This window comes from Pelophylax lessonae (genome assembly GCF_965119305.1).
Source record: "Pelophylax lessonae genome assembly, chromosome: 8".
Lineage (NCBI taxonomy): Eukaryota > Metazoa > Chordata > Amphibia > Anura > Ranidae > Pelophylax > Pelophylax lessonae.
In genome coordinates this window covers 45,500,411-45,524,303 of record NC_138775.1, presented here as the reverse complement: position 1 = coordinate 45,524,303, position 23,893 = coordinate 45,500,411, and the positions used below count along the sequence as shown (strand labels likewise).

General features: G+C 41.4%; 1 protein-coding gene across 1 annotated transcript in view; it reads left to right on the top strand.

Annotated features, from left to right (window-relative positions):
• The window catches only part of FAM3D (FAM3 metabolism regulating signaling molecule D), a 157,059-nt gene that overhangs the window by 48,189 nt on the left and 84,977 nt on the right, over positions 1 to 23,893 (top strand). Inside the window, exon 2 of the mRNA XM_082266268.1 lies at positions 11,879 to 11,951. Within this exon, the coding sequence (XP_082122394.1) occupies positions 11,939 to 11,951 (13 nt within the window). The 5' untranslated portion in view covers positions 11,879 to 11,938. The remainder of the gene's footprint in view (positions 1 to 11,878; positions 11,952 to 23,893) is intronic.

Sequence of the window (23,893 nt, the reverse complement as noted above, 5' to 3'; positions counted from 1 at the left end):
GTTTAAAACAAGATGGTTCAATCGCCTTTTGAACTAAAACCTGTGAGCAGAGGAAGCCATAGGGCTGAATCTATATGTTTAAGAGTAAATATACCCAAATATGTGTACTACATGCAAACATTCTTACCAAGAAACCAGTGCTGCATTGCTTTCCTTTCCTGACTATTATGCAGCAGAGGTGATAATTCCGGTACTGCTTAGCACCACTTGCTTGACAATGATGAAGAAATGGCCCAAACAATTCTATGAGGTTAGGAGCAGATAATGGAGATTTGTTATCATTCCGTCATTCAGATCTGAATGAGCATCATAGCTGAAAATAGCTATCCATGTTTTCACTAGGAAATCATCAGCTTCTAATTATTGCATTTCATAATGTTATCCCGCTTATAAACTTAACCTGTGGTCAGATTATTGACATTTAGGTTTTTACATATTCGTAACATTAGGTTTGAAACAAGTCCTCATGGATCTTTGTAGCTACAGCCACTGTGGAGTAATGTATCATTAAACTTCATAGCAGCTCTGTTGTTCTTGAACCACCCTGCTTCTCCCTCCACCCAGTAGTCACTTCAGAGTGTCTGTAGATACACATTTCAGCAATTGTTTTAACCGATTGCCGACCGTATAACTTATGCCCCGTACACACGTGCAGATTATCTGCAGACTTTTGTCTGCAGACTTACCTTTTCTATGTAGTGCAAGGGCCTGCCGGATTGCATATAAATTGAAAGTGTTTAGGTTTGACCTCATATTATATGGTTTTGGTAAGTCTGCAGACAAAAGTCTGCAGATAATCTGCACGTGTGTATGGGGCATCACATACACAGTAGTAAGGCAGCTCTGCTGCGCAGGATCATGTACCTAGTACTTGATCTTGCACTTATGGGTCTGATGTGCACTGCCGGCAACCCACTGCCATTGTGAATATACATAGCAAAAGCTAATCTGTGGGTACTGCGGACTCGATGTCCGCTGGCACCCACCGATCATTAGTCGGAGAGCTAGAACAGCAATCTGCCTATGTAAACAAGGCATATCACCGTTCTGTCAGTAGGGAAGGCATTAATCCTGTGTTCCTGCAAAGCAGGAACATGGATCAGTGCCTTCCCCTAATAATAGAACCTCCTACACAGTACACGAGCACTGGCTAGGCACACAGTTAGCCCTTTGATTGCCCCTAATGTTAACCCCTTCCCTGCCAGTGTCATTAGTACAGTGACAATGCATATTTTATAGCACGGATCACTGTATTAGTGTCACTGGTCCCCACAAAGTGTCAGTTAGTGCCCTACTTGTCTGCCACAATATCGCAGTCCCACTATAGGGTGCTGATAGCCCCCATTACTAGTGAAAAAAATAAATAAAAATTTCATAAATACATCTCATAGTTTGTATACGAGGCAATCAATAAATGCTTATTAGATTTTTTTTCACCAAAAATATGTAGCAGAAAAGATATTGGCCTAAATTGGTGAAGAAAATAGATTTTTTACATTTTTGTATTGGACATGTTTTATAGCAGAAAGTGAAATGTTGTTTTTTTTATTTGATTTGATTTGATTATAGCATAAAAAAAAACACACAGTGGTAATCAAATACCACCAAAAGAAAGCTCTATTTGTGAGGAAAAAAAATGACATTTTATTTGGGTACAGCATCGCACGACCACGCAATTGTCAGTTAAAATAACGCAGTGCCGTATCGCAAAAAATTGCCTGGTCATGAAGGGGGTAACTCTTCCAGAGGCCAAGCTCATTTACTGCTTGTTAAGAATATCTGAATGTCTGAATGCCTGAATATTCGAAGCCTGACTACAGCTTCGATTTGTGATCTATTATATTACATGTTGGTACATTAAAAGCAGTAAATATCTATATCTGTAATACCTATGAACATGTCTAATTTTTCATTATCTCTGCTTAACTGAACAAAAATGTTTCAATTCAAATTGTGAATAACGTGGTGATAAATCCTTATTGTAATTAGATTCTAATACACCCCTGTCACATACTTCATCTATGAATTATTTGTTGGCAAGTATTCTATCTAGGTCAGATGTAAATTCTTTAATCCTGTAATACAAAGGTGCCAGTGAAGCAGTGTGGGTCAGGGTTGGCATTTGGGTCACATTTGTAGGATCAAATAAGAGATCCAGGTTACTAACTTAATGGCTCTTTTTTCACCTTGTGCAAACAAATGGCAACCACCCCAACCTATAACTGGCCTTTGTAGCAAAGAGCACATGGAAGGGCAATGCACATCAAAAACAGAAATTCCCAGGTTACTTACCAACTAGCCTGAACAAAAAAAATTGACCCTGTCTAACAGTTCACCTTAAGGCCCCTTTCACACTTCTGCGACTTGTTCTGCGAGTTGGGACTGCAAAGTCGCATGACAAGTCATACTCCATGATTTCCACTGAGTACATATCTGTGCGACTTCAAGTCGCAACAATTTCAAAGTAGCCTGCACTACTTTGGTCTGACCTTGATGCGTTTTGAGGTCCATAGACCTCAAGGTTGCACAGGCATTGCTTTAAATGCAGTCAAAATTGCATCAAAATCACGCAACTTGTAGGTGTCACAGGTGTGAAAGGGGTCTTAAAACAAGGGCTTTAGTCACACACATTTGCAAACACCCTGATAATCATCTTCTGCGCCTGGCTGCTGGACTAACTTGAAGAAAGTTCTTTGTAAAGGCACTTTATCCCAATTCTTCTTTCTCTAAATAGCACATTTTCTGACCTTTAGCAAGCATGAAGCCAACAAAGTGCCAGGACTCCTGAACAGAAAACTAATTTCAGGTCAGCCATGGAGCTTGCACCACCTCAAACGCATTAGCAATGACTAGTCCTATCATTTTGTCAAGTAGAACTATAGGCAAACCATTTTTTCATTTTGGATAGAGTAATGGAGGGTTATAAATATGAATCGACCGATTATCGGCAACACGGATATATCGGGGGCCGATATGCACTTTCCCTGATATATTAGAATCGGCCTCTGAGGTTACCGATATTGCCGATATTTAGGGAACGTGCTTGTACCGGGAAGATGCCTGCAGCTAGAGGCATCACCCTGGTACCGAAGTCCATAGCCGACGGTCGGCTGACTAGTGCGGCTGAGAAGCCGCTCGGCTGTCATTACAAGGAGCGGGAGGGGATGTCCCCTCCTCCCGCCGCCTTCTGCTGCTCGCCCGGGTCTCCCGTCCCACTGGGAGACCCAGGCATCCTACCTCCACCGCCGCCGAAGAGAAGACCCGGGTCTCCATGTAAAAAACCCGGAAGTGATGTCATGACATCACTTCCGGGTACTCTGTGCCAAATTCAAAAAACTGACAGCATTCAAAACAGCCAAACTTGACGTTTTGAATGCTTTTCGGTGCCGAGGAGGGGTTTGGGGTCTTTTAGACCCCCAGATCCCTCCACAAGAGTACCTGTAATAAAAAAAAAAAAATGTTTTTACATGTCCGAAAATATCGGCCGATACCGATATCCGATGACCAAAATATCGGTATCGGCATTAAAAAAACGATATCGGTCGATCACTAGTTATAACCCCTGTAGGGTATATTTTTGCCATCTGTGTCCCAGTGGGGAGATTTACCTCCACTTCCTGTCCCATAGCCAAAACAGGAAGTGAGAGGAAATCCCTGTAAATTAAGGGAATCCCCTAGGGCCCCCTAGGTCACCAGATTTAGTGTTCCTATTAAAAGATTTCCCCTCTACAGTATTACTTTTCTGGGGACAACTTACACAAGCCAACCTCAATACATTGTTTGATTGAGCAACTATCTGGCAGATGAGGTTTAATGTTGATAAATGTAAAGTTATGCACTTGGGCGCTAAGAATATGCATGCATCATACATACATATTGATCTGGGTGTTCTGTAGATCATAAGCTTAATACCGACATGCAATGCCAAGCTGCGGTTTCCAGTCCTGCTGATGGTGGGGGAATCAAGAAAATCACATAATCTATGGGCTTCTTTACACTTTAAAACTATATGCATTTTGAAAAGAATGCTATATGTTAGGATAGCCTCACTGTACAAAGGATTATTTGGCATGAAAGTGACACATCTGTGAACTGTAAAGCCATTCTGTTTCTATAGGGAGGAAAAGATCCTGGAACCGATAAGCTTCACAGGCAGGCAGTTTTAGTAACAGGAGGATTACATCAGCCTGACAGCCACTCTAATGTCATTTTTTTTTAAACAAATGTGGACATGAAATACATATGGAGATGCTATTGTTGACCTCCTAAAAATGTTGCTAATCATTTTGTTGTCAAGCTGGAATGTAGGCTTCCATACTTTGAGTCACCACTGACCTAGAACAAGCAGGCAGATCAGGAAAATCAACATTGGAATAAAGCAAATGTAATTTAACTTATTTTCATATGTGTCCCAGATCAGTGACACAAAGTACTGACGTAAACTTTTTCTTCTGACAGCTGGGCATTTCCATGCAAATAGGTTAACAATGGCAGCCTCTTGTGACATGTTTTCTTTAAATAAATGTAGTTTTTGACTTGCAGTAAGGCAGGCCATAGATCATGGGTATCCAACCTTTTGGCTTCTCTGGGCCACATTGAGTGTAGAGAAATTTTCTCGGGCCGCATATAAATCATATACTATAGTTAAGGTATATAAGTAATAAAATGCCGCCATGCCCTTCCCGCGCGGTCGCACCCCCCGCACTAATTTAACACAACTAGAGGATGATCAAATGAAATGGAATCAGTATACAGAGGTTTACTTCTTCTGAGAGATATTAAAAGGAACACTAACCACCATGGCCACTTCAGTGATTTGAAGTGGTCATGGTGGTAGGAGTCAGAAACACTGCACATGCTTACATCCCCCCCTCCTCCCCTCCGAGGCAGCCTTAGTTGGAAGCCGCTGTGGCCGTGCCCCCGACCCGACTTCCTTCCTCCCCAGCAAAAAAAAAATTGTCAGGGGGCAGTGGGCCTCATTGCCTGGGGTTTCCGGGCCGCATGTGGCCCCCGGGCCGCAGGTTGGACATGCCTGCCATAGATGATGGGAAAATCGCTGGATTCCCCCACCAACACAGTCAGTGTTGATGGAGGAATCCCTCCCACAGCACTTTTTTTTGTTCTCCCAGCAGGGGATTGCGGGGAACCTTTCCTTCCTGAAGAACACAATGGTTAGTGTGATAAATGGACCAGTGTAAACCCGGGGTGCCCATACATAACATGAAATTCTGCCAGTCCCTACTAAACTAGACAAATTTTGGTCCATGTATGGCCGGCTTAGTTTTGAGGTTCTATAAGGTGAAGTCAAAAATGCTGATTTGTGATTTAAAATTCTAAATGCTTAGTAATAAAGACATCCAAAAGTTAAAGTGGTTGTAAACGTCTGACATGAAATATGAACAATGCTTCTCTATAGTGTGTACTTATCTCAATTAAGTGCACTAAGTGTCATTTCTGTTTGCTGCCCCGTTCCTCTGCTATCAGTATGAGTCACTTCTGACAAGTTTTCCTGACACCAAGAGAAAAAAGATAACAGGGGAGGGATCTCCAGCTGCTTAGCAGCCTCAGCTCTGTTCCTCTGTGTTGTGTGAAAGGGGGGGGGGGGGGGTATTGTCCCTTTCCTTTCCCTTCCCTTTCCTTTTTTCTGAACTCTCATACAAACTTTATAAATTCTAAATTTTGAACGGATGTAGAGAACAAAGGACTGCAGATAAGGTACAGGTACAACTTACGTAGAAGGATTTGTTTAATCTCGGTGTATCACCTGATGCCAGTCAATTCACTGGGTATATGTAAGGGTTTACAACCACTTTAAAGCTAAATACATACAGTATATAAGAGTTTTTTATTAGGATTTGTGATCTAGTGCAGTATGATTTTCAGCCCATTAATTTGAATGGTCTGAAATTGTACTGGATCGCACAAAGGTAGTGAATGCACTACATTTAAAAACACTGCATGGTACTGCAGTACCATGCAATGCAGGGCAGGCAAATGCACTGTGTTTGCCGTCTTTGTTTGGGTCATCGGTAAGAATACATCGACACCCGCAGCAAATCATGCACCCAGTGCAGCTCATATGGAATGTGGGTTTCCCATACCGTGAACAAGCCCTTAATGATGTATTAAAGCGGAGTTCCACCCATTTTTAATATGTTGGAATACATAGCTGTATGTAATCCCCTTTAAAACGGCTTTTACCAATGGAAACTTTTTTTTTTTTTTTTTTTTGCTAGTAAGTACCTTAATTTCGGCTTTATTCCTCCTCTCCTCACTTCCTGGTCCGATCGGCGATGACGTCATTCGGCGATCCGCAGTGTCTGCTGGGATGTATTCTATTCCAGAAATCTCGGAGTAGCTGTATCTGTACTGAGCCGTGCCTTCCCCGCCTCCGCCCCGCCTCCGCCCCGCCTCCTCTCATTGAGTTGCATTGTATGAATGTATTAAGGCCGTTCTCTGCCCCGCCTCCGCCCCGCCTCCTCTTACAAATCAATGAGAGGAGGCGGGGCAGAGGCGGGGCAGAGAACAGCCTTAATACATTCATACAATGCAATTCAATGAGAGGAGGCGGGGCGGAGGCGGGGCAGAGAACAGCCTTAATACATTCATACAATGAAACTCAATGAGAGGAGGCGGGGCGGAGGCGGGACAGGCACGGCTCAGTACAGATACAGCTACTGCGAGATTTCTGGAATAGAATACATCCCAGCAGACACTGCGGATCGCCGAATGACGTCATCGCCGATCGGACCAGGAAGTGAGGAGAGGAGGAATAAAGCCAAAATTAAGGTATTTACTAGCAAAAAAAAAAAAAAAAGTTTCCATTGGTAAAAGCCATTTTAAAGGGGATTACATAGATCTAAAGTTCCAAAAATGGGTGGAACTCCACTTTAAGGATTCCAGAATTGTGTTGATGTTGCCTTTTGACAAAGCTGCCTGAAGTGTAATTTAAGAAAAAGTAAATATTCTTTAAAATAAAAAAAATAAAAAAGTAAAATTTTCGTATTTTGCGTGATATATACTGGACCTAGGTGAACTGAACATTTTGATGAAGAAAAATTGTGAGGAACACTAATATATCTTCAAGAAAATATAGACAATGCGTAGGAGGGCACACACATGCACATTTGGTGGACCTGTCCCATAGCCTCTTTGTTCTGGACTGAAGTATTTCATCTTTATTCATTACAAGCGTTTTGTAGTGTTAGATTCTCCAATTCAAGCTGATCCGGTGTTCCGTGAAAAAACCATACCCGTGAGAAAACCATACCCTCGTCACTTCCGGTTCAGCTACGGAGGGTATGGATTTCTCACGGTAGTTAAACTTGCGGCGGGTACATTAAAACACTTCGGGTGCAACATAAATCATGTCCTCTCCTATCGCTGTAACTTCCCTCATCTCCGGTAATAAATATAAAAGCGGATCACGGAGCCGCGATCGCCGTCACATTTACGTCTCATACACCCGCCGCCGCTTTTATATTTATTACCGGAGATGATGGAAGTTACAGCGATAGGAGAGGACATGATTTATGTTGCACCCGAAGTGTTTTAATGTACCCGCCGCAAGTATAACATTAGAAACAGTGCCGTGATATTTTCATGCCCACCGAGCATGCGCACTTGTCAAATTCTTTCTCCTTCAATTACGTATCCGGGGCTCTGAGCATGCGCACTACTGCGCTGCTCTGCTGTTTCAGACCGGAAGTGACGAGGGGTATGCTTTCTTCACGGGGTATGGTTTTTTAACGTTACACCGGCCATAGCATTACTGAACAAACCTCCACAAGACTTACAGTGGTTGTAAAGTCAGAAGGTTTTTTTAATCTTAATGCATGCTATGCATTAAGATAAAACGCCTTTTGTGTGCAGCAGCCCCTCTCAGCCCCCCTAATACTTATCTGAGCCCCATCTACATCCAGCGATGTTGCAGGAGTGTCCCGGGTGCCCAAGACTCTTCCCTCTCATTGGCTGAGATAGCAGCCTGGCACCATTGGCTCCTGTTGCTGTCAATCAAATTAAGTGAGCCAATGAGGAGAGAGAGGGGGCGGGCGGGCTGTGGCTCAGTGTCTGAATAGACACAGGAAGCTGAAGCTCGGCCCGGGTGCCCCCATAGCAAGCTGCTTGCTGTGGGGGCACTCAACAGGAGGGAGGGGCCAGGAGAGCTGAAGAGGGATGCAAGAAGAGGAGGATCCAGGCTGCTCAGTGCAAAACCACTACACAGAGCTGGTAAGTATGACATGTTTGGTATATTTAACAAAAAAAAAAACAAGACTTTACAATCACTTTTACATCTGCGCAATTCAAACTACTCCTACATGTGTCCACGGCCTCTAAGCAAACAATTGCTAGAGCCTGGAAAAAAACCTACGTTATGCATCCTTGAAACAAAACACAGGATAACTCAATTCATGATACATAGAAAAATTGAGACTACTTTGCTAGACTGTGCATCAAAGAACCAAAAAATTTGGCAGCTATGTATCGACAATTACTTGCCCTCTAATTTTGATCAGTCACTGCTTAAATCCAAATTGTTTTTCGTGGAGCTGGTGTATCTTTCACTTTTAGCCATGATTATTCTCTTGTTACAAGGACCGTTATCACCCACTCCGAGTAGAATATTTTGGAGCTCTCTGTGTATTTTACCTTCCCCGTACAAATCGGAATTTATTTTTGTCTCTCAGGTTTTATACAATGCTGTATGACACTACATACCTTGCTATGCTGTCAATAGGAGATCTAACACAATGTTAAAAATGTGTTTATTGTGTTAAGGGAGAGTGACCGATTGTACTTCTGCACATGTATTTTGTTGCCTGTAAACTGCAATGTCTCCTTTAATAAAAACCTTTCAACAGGAAAAGATAGACAAAGTGTGCTGGCATAGTGCAGAGTTTCATTTATTATTAAGTTGTAAAATAAAAAAACTTCAAAAATGCAAAAATAAAGAAAAAAGAGTGCAATGGACAGTGCAGATAAAACCACTTTAGGGCTAAGTTTAGTGTGGTTTGGGGAGGGGGGGTTAAAATTGCATGGTTGAGCTGCATTTTTAACTGACATGTTTCTGTAATATACCCCTTCTTCAGAGTAAAAACCTTGGAGACTGGACCCATGGAGTGTGCTAGTACTTTTATTCCCTCCTGATAGCCACAGGTGCTGACCACACTTAGTACATTTTTGACTTATAGCAGGATATATTGTGTATACATAATGCCATTTGTTTGGGGCTCACCATCCCTCTCCCCAAGGGGAGCCACCTCAAGACCTCTATCAAGCAGGCACTGGGAGTTCAGGCAGCCAGGGGCCACTGTCTTTCCAGTTCTGAGATTTATATAGCTCTGCCACACAGCGTAGCCTTGTCTGGCAGGATAGGGAACCTAATTTTCTATGCTGCAGTTTAGTAACACTTACAGGTCTTGTCCCTCTCCTAGCCTATGCCTAGACTGTAAAAGAGAAACAGCAGACTGGTGAGCTCACCTCTCCGTCACGTCCTATAAGCATGCTTCTTGCATTGCAGCACAACTAATTGGTAGGGATGATCGAACGGTTCGGGTTGACCATCAGTTCGACCTTGGGTGTTCGAAATTCGGCCGAATTCCGAACTTTTTGCTGTAAAAGTTCGGAATTCGGTCACCAGAACCGCCCAAAATGCAATGGGTCAGGAAATCGGCTTTAAAAGCCCGTGATTGGCCCAGAAACGTCAGTAAAAGCCAATGAAGTGGGCAGGAGTCTGCTTGCTAGGAACGTGATTGGAGTGACTACGGGGTCCAGAGGCCAATCAGGAGCGAATAAGCCCCCCAGTATATAATATAGCCCCGCCTAACCTCTAGCACTGTAATACAGAGGCTTTTGAAGATAGTGGAAGCATGTGAGTTTCTCCTGCTGTATGGAGCTGTTCTTTTAGTGTGAGGAAAGGGATATGCAGTGTAGTTTGGGTACTATATACCACTATAGTTAGATTCAATAATCTAGTTTCTGTAGGGATACTTTTAAGTGTCAGGGTGACCGGAGTTTAGGGTGACCTAACTCTGCCATGCCTGGGTGACCAAACCCTGCCATGTCAGGGTTGACCGTAGTGTAGTTTAGCTGACTCTGCCATACCAGGGTGACCGAACTCTTCCATGTCAGGGTGACCGTAGTGTAGTTTAGCTGACTCTGCCATACCAGGGTGACCGAACTCTAACATGTCAGGGTGACCGTAGTATAGTTTAGCTGACTCTGCCATACCAGGGTGACTGGACTCTGCCATGTCAGGGTGACCCCACTATGCAGATTTTGGGTTAGGGGTATATAAATATATATATATATATATATATATATATATATATATATATATATATATATATATATGTGTATATATATGTATATGTATATACTGTATATATATACACACACACATATATATATATATATATATATATATATATATATATATATATATACATACAGGGCTTTTTTTCACAGAGAATAGGTGCAGGAACTCCCCCTTTTCAAGTCACCCCTTGTCTCCGCCCCTACCCACCTCCGAGCACCGTTTCTTGGTTCCACCCATTACCCACCTCCGAAGACCACCCCTTTTAGATAATACAGTAACATTTGTGGTACTAACTAATTTGTATTGAGCTTGTTAATGATAACAAGAAAAGCAGTAGAATAGATCCCCTGCAGCCAGCAACAATGGACCACTCACAACAAAACACCCCCCTCCCAAGCAGCAACAACAGATCTCCTCGCAGCCAGCATCAGCAGATCCTCTGGAAGAATAGATTCCCCCCCAGCAACAATGGACCACCTTCAAGAAAATACCATCCCCTTCCTCAGCAACAATAGACCCCTGGAAGCAACAACAGATCTTCCAGCAGCCAGCAACAATAGACCTCTTCCTCAACAGTAGATCCCTCCCAGAAACGACTGCCCCCCCCCCTTAGCAACAATAGATCCCCTGCCAGCAACAACAGATCTCCCCAGCAACAGGACCCCCTGCAATAATAGATTCCCTCCAGTGACATTGGATCCCCAGCAACCAGCATCAACAGACCTTGCAGCACACCTCCAGCACCCCTTGCCATTACATACATTCAGTCCTGGAGGTGCCGGAACTGCGTTCCCCCGCATTCCTGCTGAAAAAAAGCCCTGTATATATACCCCTATGCAGAAGTTCAGATGTCATGCCTGCCTCCAAACGCCTTCAAAAAACGCCCAAAAAACACCTAAAACAAAAATGCCCAGGTGTGAAAGGAGGGTAACATCATCCCTGCGCTACTGAAATTCTAAGGAAAATAATCCGTTTTTTTCTGGTTCTGGGCATGCTACAGAGCTGAAACTTCACAGGTACACTTTTTAGACCCCCCAGACACTAAATCCAAAGAAATCTCATTTTTTTTTTCAATAATTTTTTCAATAATTGGCTCTCTATCAAAAACGACAATTTTTAAGAACCTATTTTTGCCTGATTCATAGTCCCTGGGGCATGACCCAGAACCCTAGGCACCTTTTAGGGGCATTTATTGGGTTTTAGGGCTTCAAAATGGTGTTTTTTGATTCCCGAAGTTCAGGTCCCATTGATTTCAATGGGGTTCTGGAATCTGAACCGAACTTTCGGGAAATTCGGGTATTCTGGTCGAACCAAACTTTTCAAAAGTTCGATCATCCCTACTGATTGGCTGTTTGTATGGCTTTTCCTTCCCCCAGAGGGAGAAAGCATTTAAAAATATAAATGTAATGATGTATTAATGAATAAAGAGTTGCATTATTATATGTCTTTTTTATCTGCCTGAAATTCAAGTTTAATATAGATTAAAATCAGACAATAGAAAATAAAAATTCAAAATAATATGACTCTTTCAGCTAATTTCTTATATTATTTTCTTTACAGAGTAATTCCTAAAATACAGACTTCTGCATCATTGCTTTTGCACACCTGCTGTGGAATACTATGAGGTGGATAGGTAAGATCTGTTACTGAAAAAGAAAACAAATCTTGCATAATCCTACAAAATATAGGGTGACTGTATGCAGAGGGGGCAATGGAAGAGAGTTAAAACTGAAATACAAGCAAACAGCTCAATATGCGCTGAAATAAAGGGAACAATTTAGATGATATTTTGAGACAAAGTTAGTGATGCAGCTTGGGACAAAGTTGTGGACAGCTTTGTAAGTGGTTGTTAGTGTTTTGATTTTTCTTTCATTGGGTGAGTGGAAGCCAATGAAAGGATTGGCAGAGAGGGGCAGCAGACACTGAACAGTTGGTAAGCTGGATAAGTCTGGCAGCAGCATTCATGACTTATGTAAAGGTAAGCCAATGAGGAGGGAGTTAAAGTGGTCGAGGTGAGAGATAACCAGGGAACAAATCAGAAGCTTTGAGGTGTCATTGGTTAAGAAGGAGTGTATTTTGGAGATGTTGCAAAGATTAAGGTGGCATGATTTTGGCAGCAATTGGATGTGGGCCCGAAAGATTATACCTAGCACCTTGGCATATGGAGATGAACGACAGACAAGTCAGAGGAAGGGGCACATGAATGAGGAAATATTATGAGCTCAGTTTTGGATAGACTGAGTTTAATGAAGTTGTGTGATATCCATATTGATTAGTCTGTTAGTAAATTAGTGATGCATGAGGAGACTGATAGGGTGAGCTGAAAGATAGAAGTATAGATTTGGGTCTCGTCAGCATAGAAATGGTATTGGAAGCCGTGGGAAGCTATTAGCTGACCCAGGGAGAAGGTGTTAATAGAGAGCAAGAGAGGTCCATGGACAGAAAGGAACTTCTTTAGGATTATTTGTCTTATATCCTAGAAGCAGGGTAATTCAGTGGTTTACAGCATTGGATGCATGGTAGTGCATACAAAAATGAATATCTATTTTTTTCTGTGGAACCTTTCAGATATTCTAATAGGTTGGGAGGAGGGGCAAAAAGAGGCAAAGTAAAAGCAAATAGTCCAGACAGAAAGGTTCTTCTGGCAGTTCCATTAATAGCCAAATTGTCAGTCTAGGCCCGCTTTTCTCAACTAGGGTTCTGTGGAATCGTAGGCCTCCTTAAGGGGTTGCCAGGGGTTCTTTGAGCAATGACCAATTTCTGCCAATAAGATAAGTAACCATGGACCACAATGATCATTTTAGCTATATGCTTCCCAACAGTACACAACAGTAATGAGCATTCTTCTCAGTCATGTACCATGAGCTGTAGATATGGTAATTATTAGCAGGAGTTTCTGTTTCCCTGGCACCAGTAAGATAATTCAAGGTTTGATCCATGGTAAATAGGCAAGGAATGCCTAGTACAGGCTAAAGTCACATATTGATGGCTATAATGAAGAACTGATTGTGTTGCCCACTAAAACAAATGAGAATCCTCATCTTTCATAAAAAGGAGAAGCCGGTTAACAGCTGAGCTGTAGGCAACACATCAGGGAAGTGGGTGGTAGGGGGCATTTGTTTTCTAGGTCAGTCCTAATAAGATAAGATGATCTGGTGGCACAAAGTAGAGAAATTTCCCCATTTAGACATCAATCACAGTGGGACACACAGTCAGTACACATAATGGGCATTATATAGCTATCTACTCTTGTTCACAGGTTCTGACAGAAGGAAGTCTTCCAACACTAACTATCTTTGTGGTTCTTATGTGTCATGTGGCTGAATGCCTAGAGCTGCAAAAGAAGGTGATGCTGGAAGATGTAAAAAAGGTGTGCCACAATAAACATTGTTCTTTAGGAAACCCCACATTTCACCATACCCATCTAACAATGTGGCACCATGGCACACTTTGCATAGTATACTTTCTTTAGCCCACAGAAATCTACATGCACTCTAAAACATACACCCTATCTTTCTGAGATAAAAAAGCCAGAGACAAAGAATGTAGGCAAAAAGACACGCCTCTCCTTCATCCCCAGCTTTGCAGCCTATTGCAAATTAATATACAAAAAGTTGTTGTTTAACCCTGTGTTTTTTTTTTTTTTTTGTCACCACTGTTTTTCCTTCATACCTTTTTTTTACAGAACTAAGAGATATAATAATTTAGACTTTGGATTAAAGCTTTAGTGTAGCTTTACACTTTAGACAGTTGAATAATATTTTTTTATATTGAAATCTATACAGTATCTCCCAAAAGTGAGTACACCCCTCACATTTCTGTAAATATTTTATTGTATATTTTCATGTGACAACACTGAAGAAATATCACTTTGCTACAATGTAAAGTAGTGAGTGTTTCTTCTTTTGTTGTGCCACAAAACTTACCCCAGCATGTTGACACAGCTTTTCACAAGATATTGAGTTTTGCTGTATAGTAGGCAAAATAATGTTGCCTTTGTAGTGAATATGAAACAATCTAAAATACAGTATATGGTCGGGACTTCCCAACATGTCGACGTAAATCTGTGATGCATTTGTGTATACAGATACTTTTTTATCTGCTACACTGCCAATTGCTGTCAGAGATGTGACCATTGGGCAGTCAGGAATAGGAGACATATTTACAAGTCATTCTTGGTAGTACAGTTGTATATAGTCATTTCGGTTCATGAAGAATGCAGTAGCTTAACTGAGGAAACTCTCAACAAAAAAAGCATGCCCCTTATCTAGGGAACACCGAATGTAAGATCCACCTGTAAAAAGTCTCATGAGAATGCAAGACCAAAAATCTGAACAATCAAAATCTTTAATTTTGGTGTCAGCTCATGACAAGTGCACCAACTAGGGATTTTGTTCAGCTGGAACTTGGTGGCTCAGGTCCTCTGCTCCCTGCTCACCACTATCACTTGAAAACATAGAAGTCTTGCTTCTATGTTTACAAATGAAAGCTTGTCGCCCAGCGGCCCCCACAGATCAGATCTCCTGAGCAGCTCCCACTGGGTGCAGGATGGGGAGTTGCAGGTGACCAGGGTGCAGTGTGGATGCCTACACCCCTACTGGATGATCACCCTGCAAGTAAGAGAGTTGGACCCACCTACGGTATGTGGGGAGGTACTAGAGCCAGCTTGGTGCTTCAGCCTAATACAGCAACAAAAGTAAGACATGCGGAAGATGGTGGAGCCTTTAAAGAGGTGAGGGGAGAAGATGGGAGTAGTGGAGAGGGGGTTTGCATGCAGAGGTTAGACAGTGAGGAGGGGTGAAAGTGAGATGTGCATTGGGGATGCAGTGGTAAGCAGCTGTGGAAGAAGGCTGAACTCTGTACTTTGTGTGTAGTGCACCCCTGCACTCTGTACTTAGTGCACCCCTGAACTCAGTACTCTGAGTGTAGTGCACCTCTAATCTCTGCACTTTAGCGCACTCCTGAATTCTGCACTCTGTGTGTAACGCCCTACTGGTATTTAATGCCCCTTTAAGACCCTCCCACTGTTAGTGAAATTTGACCACACCTACTATTTGATTTAGTTTGGAGGGTGTGTCTGTGTGTGTGTGGGGGAGGAGAGTTTGTGGTTGAGTGCCCGCACCTATTTTCTGAGAAAAAAAAAGCCCTGGCACCAACAGCCCTTCATCAGGGCTACAGTAAAACAAGAATAGAAAATGGAAATAGTTGGAACAAACATGAAATATCTCAGAATATATCATAGTAAAATAATAAAATATAGTCCAAAAAGGAATTCATACAGCCAGAAACTTGTATAGTGAGTACGAGTGCAGTGCTAACAGTTATAATTGGACAATTGAAAGTCCCAAATTCAAATCGCAAACAAAGAAACAAATCCTCATTTTGTAATCAAGGTGTGTATACAGTCGAAAATAAAAGTCCAAAATTATGTGTAGCAATAAAACGTCAGTTGCCTGGTTCATCACATTAAGAACAATTCCTTCCATGACGAACACGGAGTGCCAAAACACTCACTGGACATAAGCCAAAAAACAGCCGTGAGATACCAAGAGTGAAACACCCCGTGTATTACAAAAAGGGTTCTTCACTGTGCTCTCCCTTCACCATTCAGATACACTCACCAGAAGCTGAAATAAAACAAGCCCTGTACTGTTGTCATTCAGAATGTTGGAAGCATGGACTGCTATGCCGGTTATAACATTGCCAATCATGCAAAATGTGCTGCATAAAAAAGCTCACCAGTGGGAGCCAAAATTATGCTAATATAGTGTAGTATTTTTTTTAAATATTAAAAGTACATGTACATATAAAAACTTTGGCCATAAACTCACATGGAAGACCCCTGCTCTTACCACAAGGATATGGCAGTCAAGACGTCAGTGCATAGGCCCCTTCCCAATGCGTTTTGTGTCCAAACATGTTGTCATAGGGATCTGCCTATCACTGACGTCTTGTTCTGACTCAGTTTCTATAACCACAGACCCAAAAATTGCTAAATTTCTAACCAGAAATTGAAAAACGCCATCTTGCAAGTGACCGGAAGTGACATAATCGCCATATAGCCGAAGACTGGAAGTTCAATTGTCCATTTAGTGAGGAGATCTGATTCCCTGTCAATCCTTGGCAGAGGGCACAAAATGCCATATTGCCAAAGACCGCTGATTAGTACAATTACGTAGGGAAACCCTTTGCAATTATACTGCCAGGCACTTGCAAGGTGCAATATCGGCCACCTCCACTCATTAGGGATAGACTCAAAGTTATAAAAGAATATGATGCATAAATGCATCTATTTGCGTTTGAGAATAAAAATAAATTGAAAGCCATAGAAAACCAATGTCTATATAGGACATATATATCCAATCGTCAGAGAAGCCCATAAATGTGGTTATTTATAAAATTATATAAAAACATAATAGATTAAAATGTTACATCACCAATTATATAGTACATTGTGAATAAAATGAAAGTTTATGAGATTTGTAAATTAGACCATTCCTTTGTTACTCACAATTTGTACAGTGTCCCAACTTTTTTGGAATTGGGTTTGTATATGAATATACGTGTATATGAGATCATGATGTATGGAAAAAGGATACATAAGTCAATGAGTATAAAAATAGGATATAAAAATAAAAAATACAATACAAAATAAAATAAATGTGAAAATAAATAAATCATACAAATTGTTGATATGAAAGTCTCAGGAGAGAGGGAGGAATGCAAACCAAAAAATACTGCATATAATTCATTAGCTGTCGTCTAAGAAACAATTGATGTCCAAATCTACATTAAGACCTTTAGGGACCAAACAGTATATTTCCTGCACCCACTGTGTCTCCTTTCTGGACACCTCCCTCTTTTTATTAGTACCTCTCCAGTGTGGTTTCAGTAAATTAATCCACACAAATTTCAGTTGGCTTGCGTTCCTTCTGTGGAACTTTCTAAAGTGGGCCGATAAATTATGTTCCTTAAAACCTCTTTTTATGTTGTATATGTGTTCCCTTAGTCGGTCACGGAGGTGTCTAATAGTTCTCCCAATATATTGTTTCCGACATGGGCATTCCAACATGAATACTACCTGCTCTGCAGACACCGGAAGTTAGACAATCTGCTTCCACCTGTATAAATAAAGCGGAAGTGACGATGCGCCAGTACTCCTTTCCTATGGGAAGAAACCAGTCAGATTAGGAGGCGCACACATCACACACAACTTGCGGTCCGTGCTGCAGCCGGCCGCAAGCCTTTGCAGGAATTCGTAGGCCTATGTTTATGCTGAATACAAGACATCTAATTGTAAGTGCATTATCAACTGTTTTTTGAATAAATCTCAAGGGTAATACACTATTAGCCCTCTTTTTTCCTTTAATACACGGTGGTTTTGTGAGCTTGTAAAGAAGGATGAGGCTGTGTTTCTTGCTGGTACTCGTTGCCATCTAGTGGAGAAAGAAAGGTAGAGCGGTTCTACATCCCACTTCAGGATTTTAAAGAGGAAGCAAGGCGGTGGTTTCACTGAACAAGTGCATACCTATTACCATCTGGTAAGAGGCTAATTCTTGGTGATTTACACGTGGTGTTTGTTCACAAGGAGATTGGATATTTTTTCAGCACAAGAAAATATAGTTGCACCTTATTTATTTCCGTTTGGTAAGGATGAATTTCACTCGGTGGTGGATACACGTATTATTCGATAGAATACAATTCTACTCACCTGCAAAATATTTATGGACACTTATGAACTTTTATGTTTATGCACCAATTGATTTGCATTATTAATTGGCTTCACAGATTGATATATGTTATATATATTTACTTTTGTTGATTTGGTTCACACATAGATATATGTTATATATTCATTATTTATTTGTTGTTTAGCGCACCCCACACCACATATACATTCCAACATGAATACAACATGTCTAGTATTGCATGTGATGAAAGCATCCACATGATATGTCTTATGAGTAGTATAAGAGTGAAACTGAGTACATTTTTGGACAGTGGTTTTCGTCGCTCTGCATATGACACACTTCCTACAAGGGAAAAAACCCTTCATGTCTGCAAAAAATTTTGTTTTCTGTGGGGGATCTACTACGTTTGGGGCTAATCTATCCCTAAGTCCCCGTTCACATTAGGTAGCTCCGACTTCTTGGGCGACCTGTGAAGTCACGTGCACCGCGACTTCGGCGCGACTTGCACAGACTTCATCTAATGAATGTCTATGCAAGTCGCCTCCAGGTCGCCCGAAGTAGTACAGGACACTTTTTCTAAGTCGGAGTGACTTGTGTCGCTCCTATTAGAACCGGTCCTGTACTACTCAATGGACCCGACGGTGCGCGACTTGCCAGGCTGACCAAGTCGCCTGGCAAGTCGTAATAGTGTGAACCGGCTCTTAGAGTCTAAGCCCTCTTAAATACAACCTGAGGTTGTGCAGGTAAAATCGACTAAGGACAGGGTCCCTTTTCAAAACTCCCCAATGTTTTTTGATTATCCTTTTTACCTGAAAGTGTTGGATCGAGAAATTGGTGATGAAAGGGCAGCAATTGTCCACTGGGGGTTCTTTAGGTTTTACTCTGAGTAACATTTCTCTATCGATGCTAGCTATTTTCTGTATTAAATTTCCTAGAATGTTGGCATCATACTCCTTTTCTATGAACCTTGACTGTAATACCTTAGATTGAGCAAAAAATCAGTTAGATTTTAACAGTTCTGTCTCATTCTAATGAACTGGCCTTTGGGTATATTTTTTAACCAGTTCGGGTGGTGGCATCTGCTTAATGAGATATACCCATTTCTATAAGTAGATTTAAAAATAGTTGAACCTGTATTAAGCAGGGGGTCTAGAAAATTAATCTCCACCTGGCTACAAGTATATGTTTGTTCTATATAAGCATGTTGTTATTTAAAGTGCTCATAAAGTTATCTAATGACATTTTGTCCCCCTGCCATAGGAAGAGGACATCATCAATGTACCTAGAGTAAAACATAAGTTCAGGCCAATCTCTGGCATATATGATGTCTTCTTCCCATATAGCCTTAAATAGATTGGCTAGACTGGGGGCAAACTTAGCCCCCATGGCAACTTTTTTTATCTGTAAATTAAATCTATTGTTGAACCAAAAGTAGTTGTGGGACATCACAAAGTCCAATAATTTAATAAGGAAATGTTTTTGCTTACCAGGAATGTCTCAAGCTGTGTCCAAATAGAAACTAATCACTTCTAGACCATCCTGGTGGGCAATATTACTATATAGAGGGGCCATATCTGCTGTGACCATAAAGGTGGAATCATTAACCTCTACATGTCGTAAGTCATTTAAGACTTGTTTGGTGTCCTTAAGGAACGAGGGGGTAGATAAGATCAAAGGCTGAAGGAAAAAAATCTAGATTTTCACCTGCCCTCGATAGTATTGAACATATGCAGCTCACAATTGGTCTACCGGGTGGCTGCAAAAGGCTTTTATGGTTTTTCGGTAAGCAATAAACCACCAGTACTTTGGGTGCTACTGGACAAAGGAATTCCCTTCTTTCTTGTTTATAATTCTTTGTTCCTAACCATGAGTGATCAATTGTATTAAATTATGTTTATACCGTTTAGTAGGGTCTTGTGGAAGTTCGACATAATTGAGCATATCATTAAACAATCAGTAACACTCATTAACATTAACATAATCTGTTTTATCTAAGACTACCATACCTCTACCCTTTTCTGCTGGTCTAATTACAAGATCTTTATTTTCCAACAGAGACTTAATATTTCTGTCTACTGTATGATCATATTACTGTATTCCTAAGGGATTTTACTTTTAACTTCTCCAAGTCCTTAATGACCAATTCTTTAAAGATATTGATTTGGGGGCTATTTGATGTGGGAGGGTTGAAAAGTGAGGCATTCCTTAAATTAGAGTTCTTAACTGCTGTTTGGGAATTCCTCATAATAGGATTCTGAACACAATATTTCTTAAGTGATACCTTTCTTGCGAATTTGTGTATATCTATGTAAGATTTGAATTTATTAAGCTTAGCCTGCGGAGCAAATTTTAAACCTCTATTTAGCACTGAGGTTACAGCCAGAACCTGTAAAACCGGGTAATGAGGAAATACAAAACATATCATGCAAATTAAGCAAGCAAATATACAATTCAACATCATAGTTAAAAGGAGGTCATATATATATATATATATATATATATATATATATATATATATATACACATGCATATAAAAAGGTATTTCATGATTGTTAATGAAGATACAGTATATCATAATTATTTGCTAATGACACATGCTCAAAAAAACAAAAGATCTGCTGACACAGTAGTGAACGCTTAACATGTGCTGTCATAATGACACAATGGAATTACTAGTTAGTCATCAGCACAAAGAAATGTATCCTGATAAAAAATAAGAACCATTTTAGCTGATTCAAAGTTACAAAGGGGTTGATTTACTATAAAAAAAAAAAAAAACACGCCACTACCACGCTATAACCCCCCCCCCCCCCAAGTGACCAGTTTACAACTTCCCAGAACACAAACACTTTCCCATCACAGCTCCACTGCATACTTCTGTCAGCTCTACAACCCCAGTCCACACCTACCCTCCTCTCGTCCCAGCTCCTCGGCATAGTGCTGCTTGCTTTCCACACTCTTTTCTACCCTTTCCCATGCATTTCCGTAGTGCCCTCTGCCCCTAGCTCGAAGATTTCTCCTGGATATCCATACTGTTCCTATCAGGAACAGCCTGATAAAATCTGCTGCAGGAAAGCCTAGGGACATAAAGGCAACCCACAGGAAATATTGAACGCTTGAAACCCTGAATTCATTTCTCTCCACGCAGCAGCTTCCCTGACCTTGTCACAGTGGACAGCACTGTATTTTAGCACCCTAGACACAAAAATGCCCTTTCCAAAGTCTCCAAGACCAGACAGAGTGACCTCATGATGTAAGGAGAGGGACTCTGGCAGGGCTTAGAGTATTCTCTGTGTGCAAAAAGCATCTCATTCAGTACTTAAGTGTTACTAAACCCACTACAGTAAAATCAGTCTGTATGTGCAGTAAAGCATGCTTATTATGCTCAATGTGGAACCCAAGGGGTTAATCTTCCACATTGTGTAAAAAGGCTGTTTGATCCGGCCTTCTCCCATCCTCACCTTTTTCCACTTTTCCCAATCCAACTGCTGATAAGACAGAGCCTTTGGAGTCACTCTACACATGCTCAGTGTATATTGCTAGAGAGGTTTTTTTTTTTTTGTCTTGGGAGGGTGCATGGGATCAGCATGAAGCCAATCAGCACTGTCCAGACAGAGGGTCAGGGGTCTGGTAGCCTCATTGGACAGTCAGAGTAGAATGAAAACTCCTCCTCCATGCTTTAACCAGACACTGATAGAAGTCACAAGACTGCTATATACTGCTGATGAGAAAAGGTATTTAGCAGTTTATATTTACTAAAATAATTGCATTTCCATGTTCTGTGTACTCACCAGATATAGTGATTGCATGGTCCTGGGTTTAGTAATACTTTAGGTACCAGGGCTATCAACGAGGCTACTAGGGGTTGTAAAACATTTCCATAATGGTCCTTTGTGCTGAGGTGTATAGTTTCTGTAAGACTCTTATTTGTGCTACTGTAATTAAGGAGTATTTTTGTAAGTATAAAGAATGTGGCATACATGTATGTTGTATACACTAGTAGGTTCAGAATCTATAAAGCCAAGCCTAATATTAATTTAGCCACATTCTTTTTTCCCTCATGGCATACGCAGGTGCCACACGTGGTAATTTCTCTGCGGTATCCCTCTTTATCAAGCTCTAAATCCCTCAACAAACTGTAGCTCCCCAGTGCCGGCAGGACTCGTGCAGCCCCAGACCATGACACTCCCACCACAATGCTTGACTGTAGGCAAGACACAACTGTCTTTGTGCTCCGTAGCTTGTTGCCGCCACACACGCTTGACACCATCTGAACCAAATAAGTTTATCTTTGTCTCATCAAACCACAGGTTCCAGTAATCCATGTCCTTAGTCTGCTTGTCTTCAGCAAACTGTTTGCGGGCTTTCTTGTGCATCATCTTTAGAAGAGGCTTCCTTCTGGGACAACAGCCATGTAGACCAATTTGATGCAGTGTATGAAGTATGGTCTGAGCACTGACAGGCTGACCCCCCCACCCCATCCCAGAAGGAAGCCTCTTATAAAGATGATGCACAAGAAAGCCTGCAAACCGTTTGCTGAAGACAAGCAGACTAAGGACATGGATTACTGGGATGAGACCAAGATAAACTTATTTGGTTCAGATGGTGTCAAGTGTGTGTGGCAACCAGGTGAGGAGTACAAAGACAAGTGTGTCTTGTCTGCAGTCAAGCATGGTGGTGGGAGTGTCATGGTTTGGGGCTGCATGAGTGCTTCAAGCACTTGGGAGCTACAGTTCATTGAGGGACCATAAATGCCAACATTTACTGTGACTTACTGAAGAAGAGCATGATCCCCTCTCTTCAGAGACTGGGCCACAGGGCAGTATTCCAACATGATACCGACCCCAAACACACCTCCAAGATGACCACTGCCTTACTAAAGAAGCTGGGGGTAAAGTTGATGGACTGGCCAAGCATGTCCCCAGACTTGAACCCTATTGAGCATCTGTGGGGATTCGGGAATCTTCAAATGGAAGGTGGTGGAGAGCAAGGTCTCTAACATTCACCAGCTACATGATGTCGTCATGGAGGAGCGGAAGAGGACTCCAGTGGCAACCTGTAAAGCTCTGGTGAACTCCATGCCCAAGAGGGTTAAGGCAGTGCTGGAAAATAATGGTGGTCACACAAAATATTGACACTTTGGGCCCAATTCGAACATTTTGATGTAGAGGTGTACTCACTTTTGTTTCCAGCGGTTTAGACATTAATGGCTGTGTGTTGAGTTATTTTGAGGGGACAGCAAATGTACACTGTTATACAAGCTGTACACTCACTACTTTACATTGTAGCAAAGTGTAATTTCTTCAGAGTTGTCACATGAAAAGATATAATAATATATTTACAAAAAGGTCAGGGGTGTACTCACTTTTGTGAGATGCTGTAAGTGTTCATCTTACCAGAAATCTAACTAAAGATTCTGGCAAACAATATTGCTTACTAAAGACACTGTATAAGTCTTTAGGACATGAAGACACTTCCTCTTTTTTATGCAAGCCATTTCCTGACTTCACACTGTTACTAAAATATAAGCGTTAACCACTTAAGCCCCGGAAGATTTTACCCCCTTCCTGACCAGGGCCTATTTTGCGATTCGGCACTGCGTGAATTTAACGGACAATTGCGTGGTCGTGCGACGCTGTACCTAAACGGATTTGACGTCCTTTTTTTTCCCCACAAACAGAGCTTTCTTTTGGTGGTATTTGATCACCTGTGCGATTTTTTTGATCATGCGCTATAAACAAAAAAAGAGCGTAAATTTTGCAAAAAATAACAATATTTTTCACATTTTTTTATATGAAATTCCCCCCCCCCCCCCAAAAAATTTTTTTAAAAATCTAAATTTTTTAACATTTTAGGCCAATTTGTTTTATGCTACATATGTTTG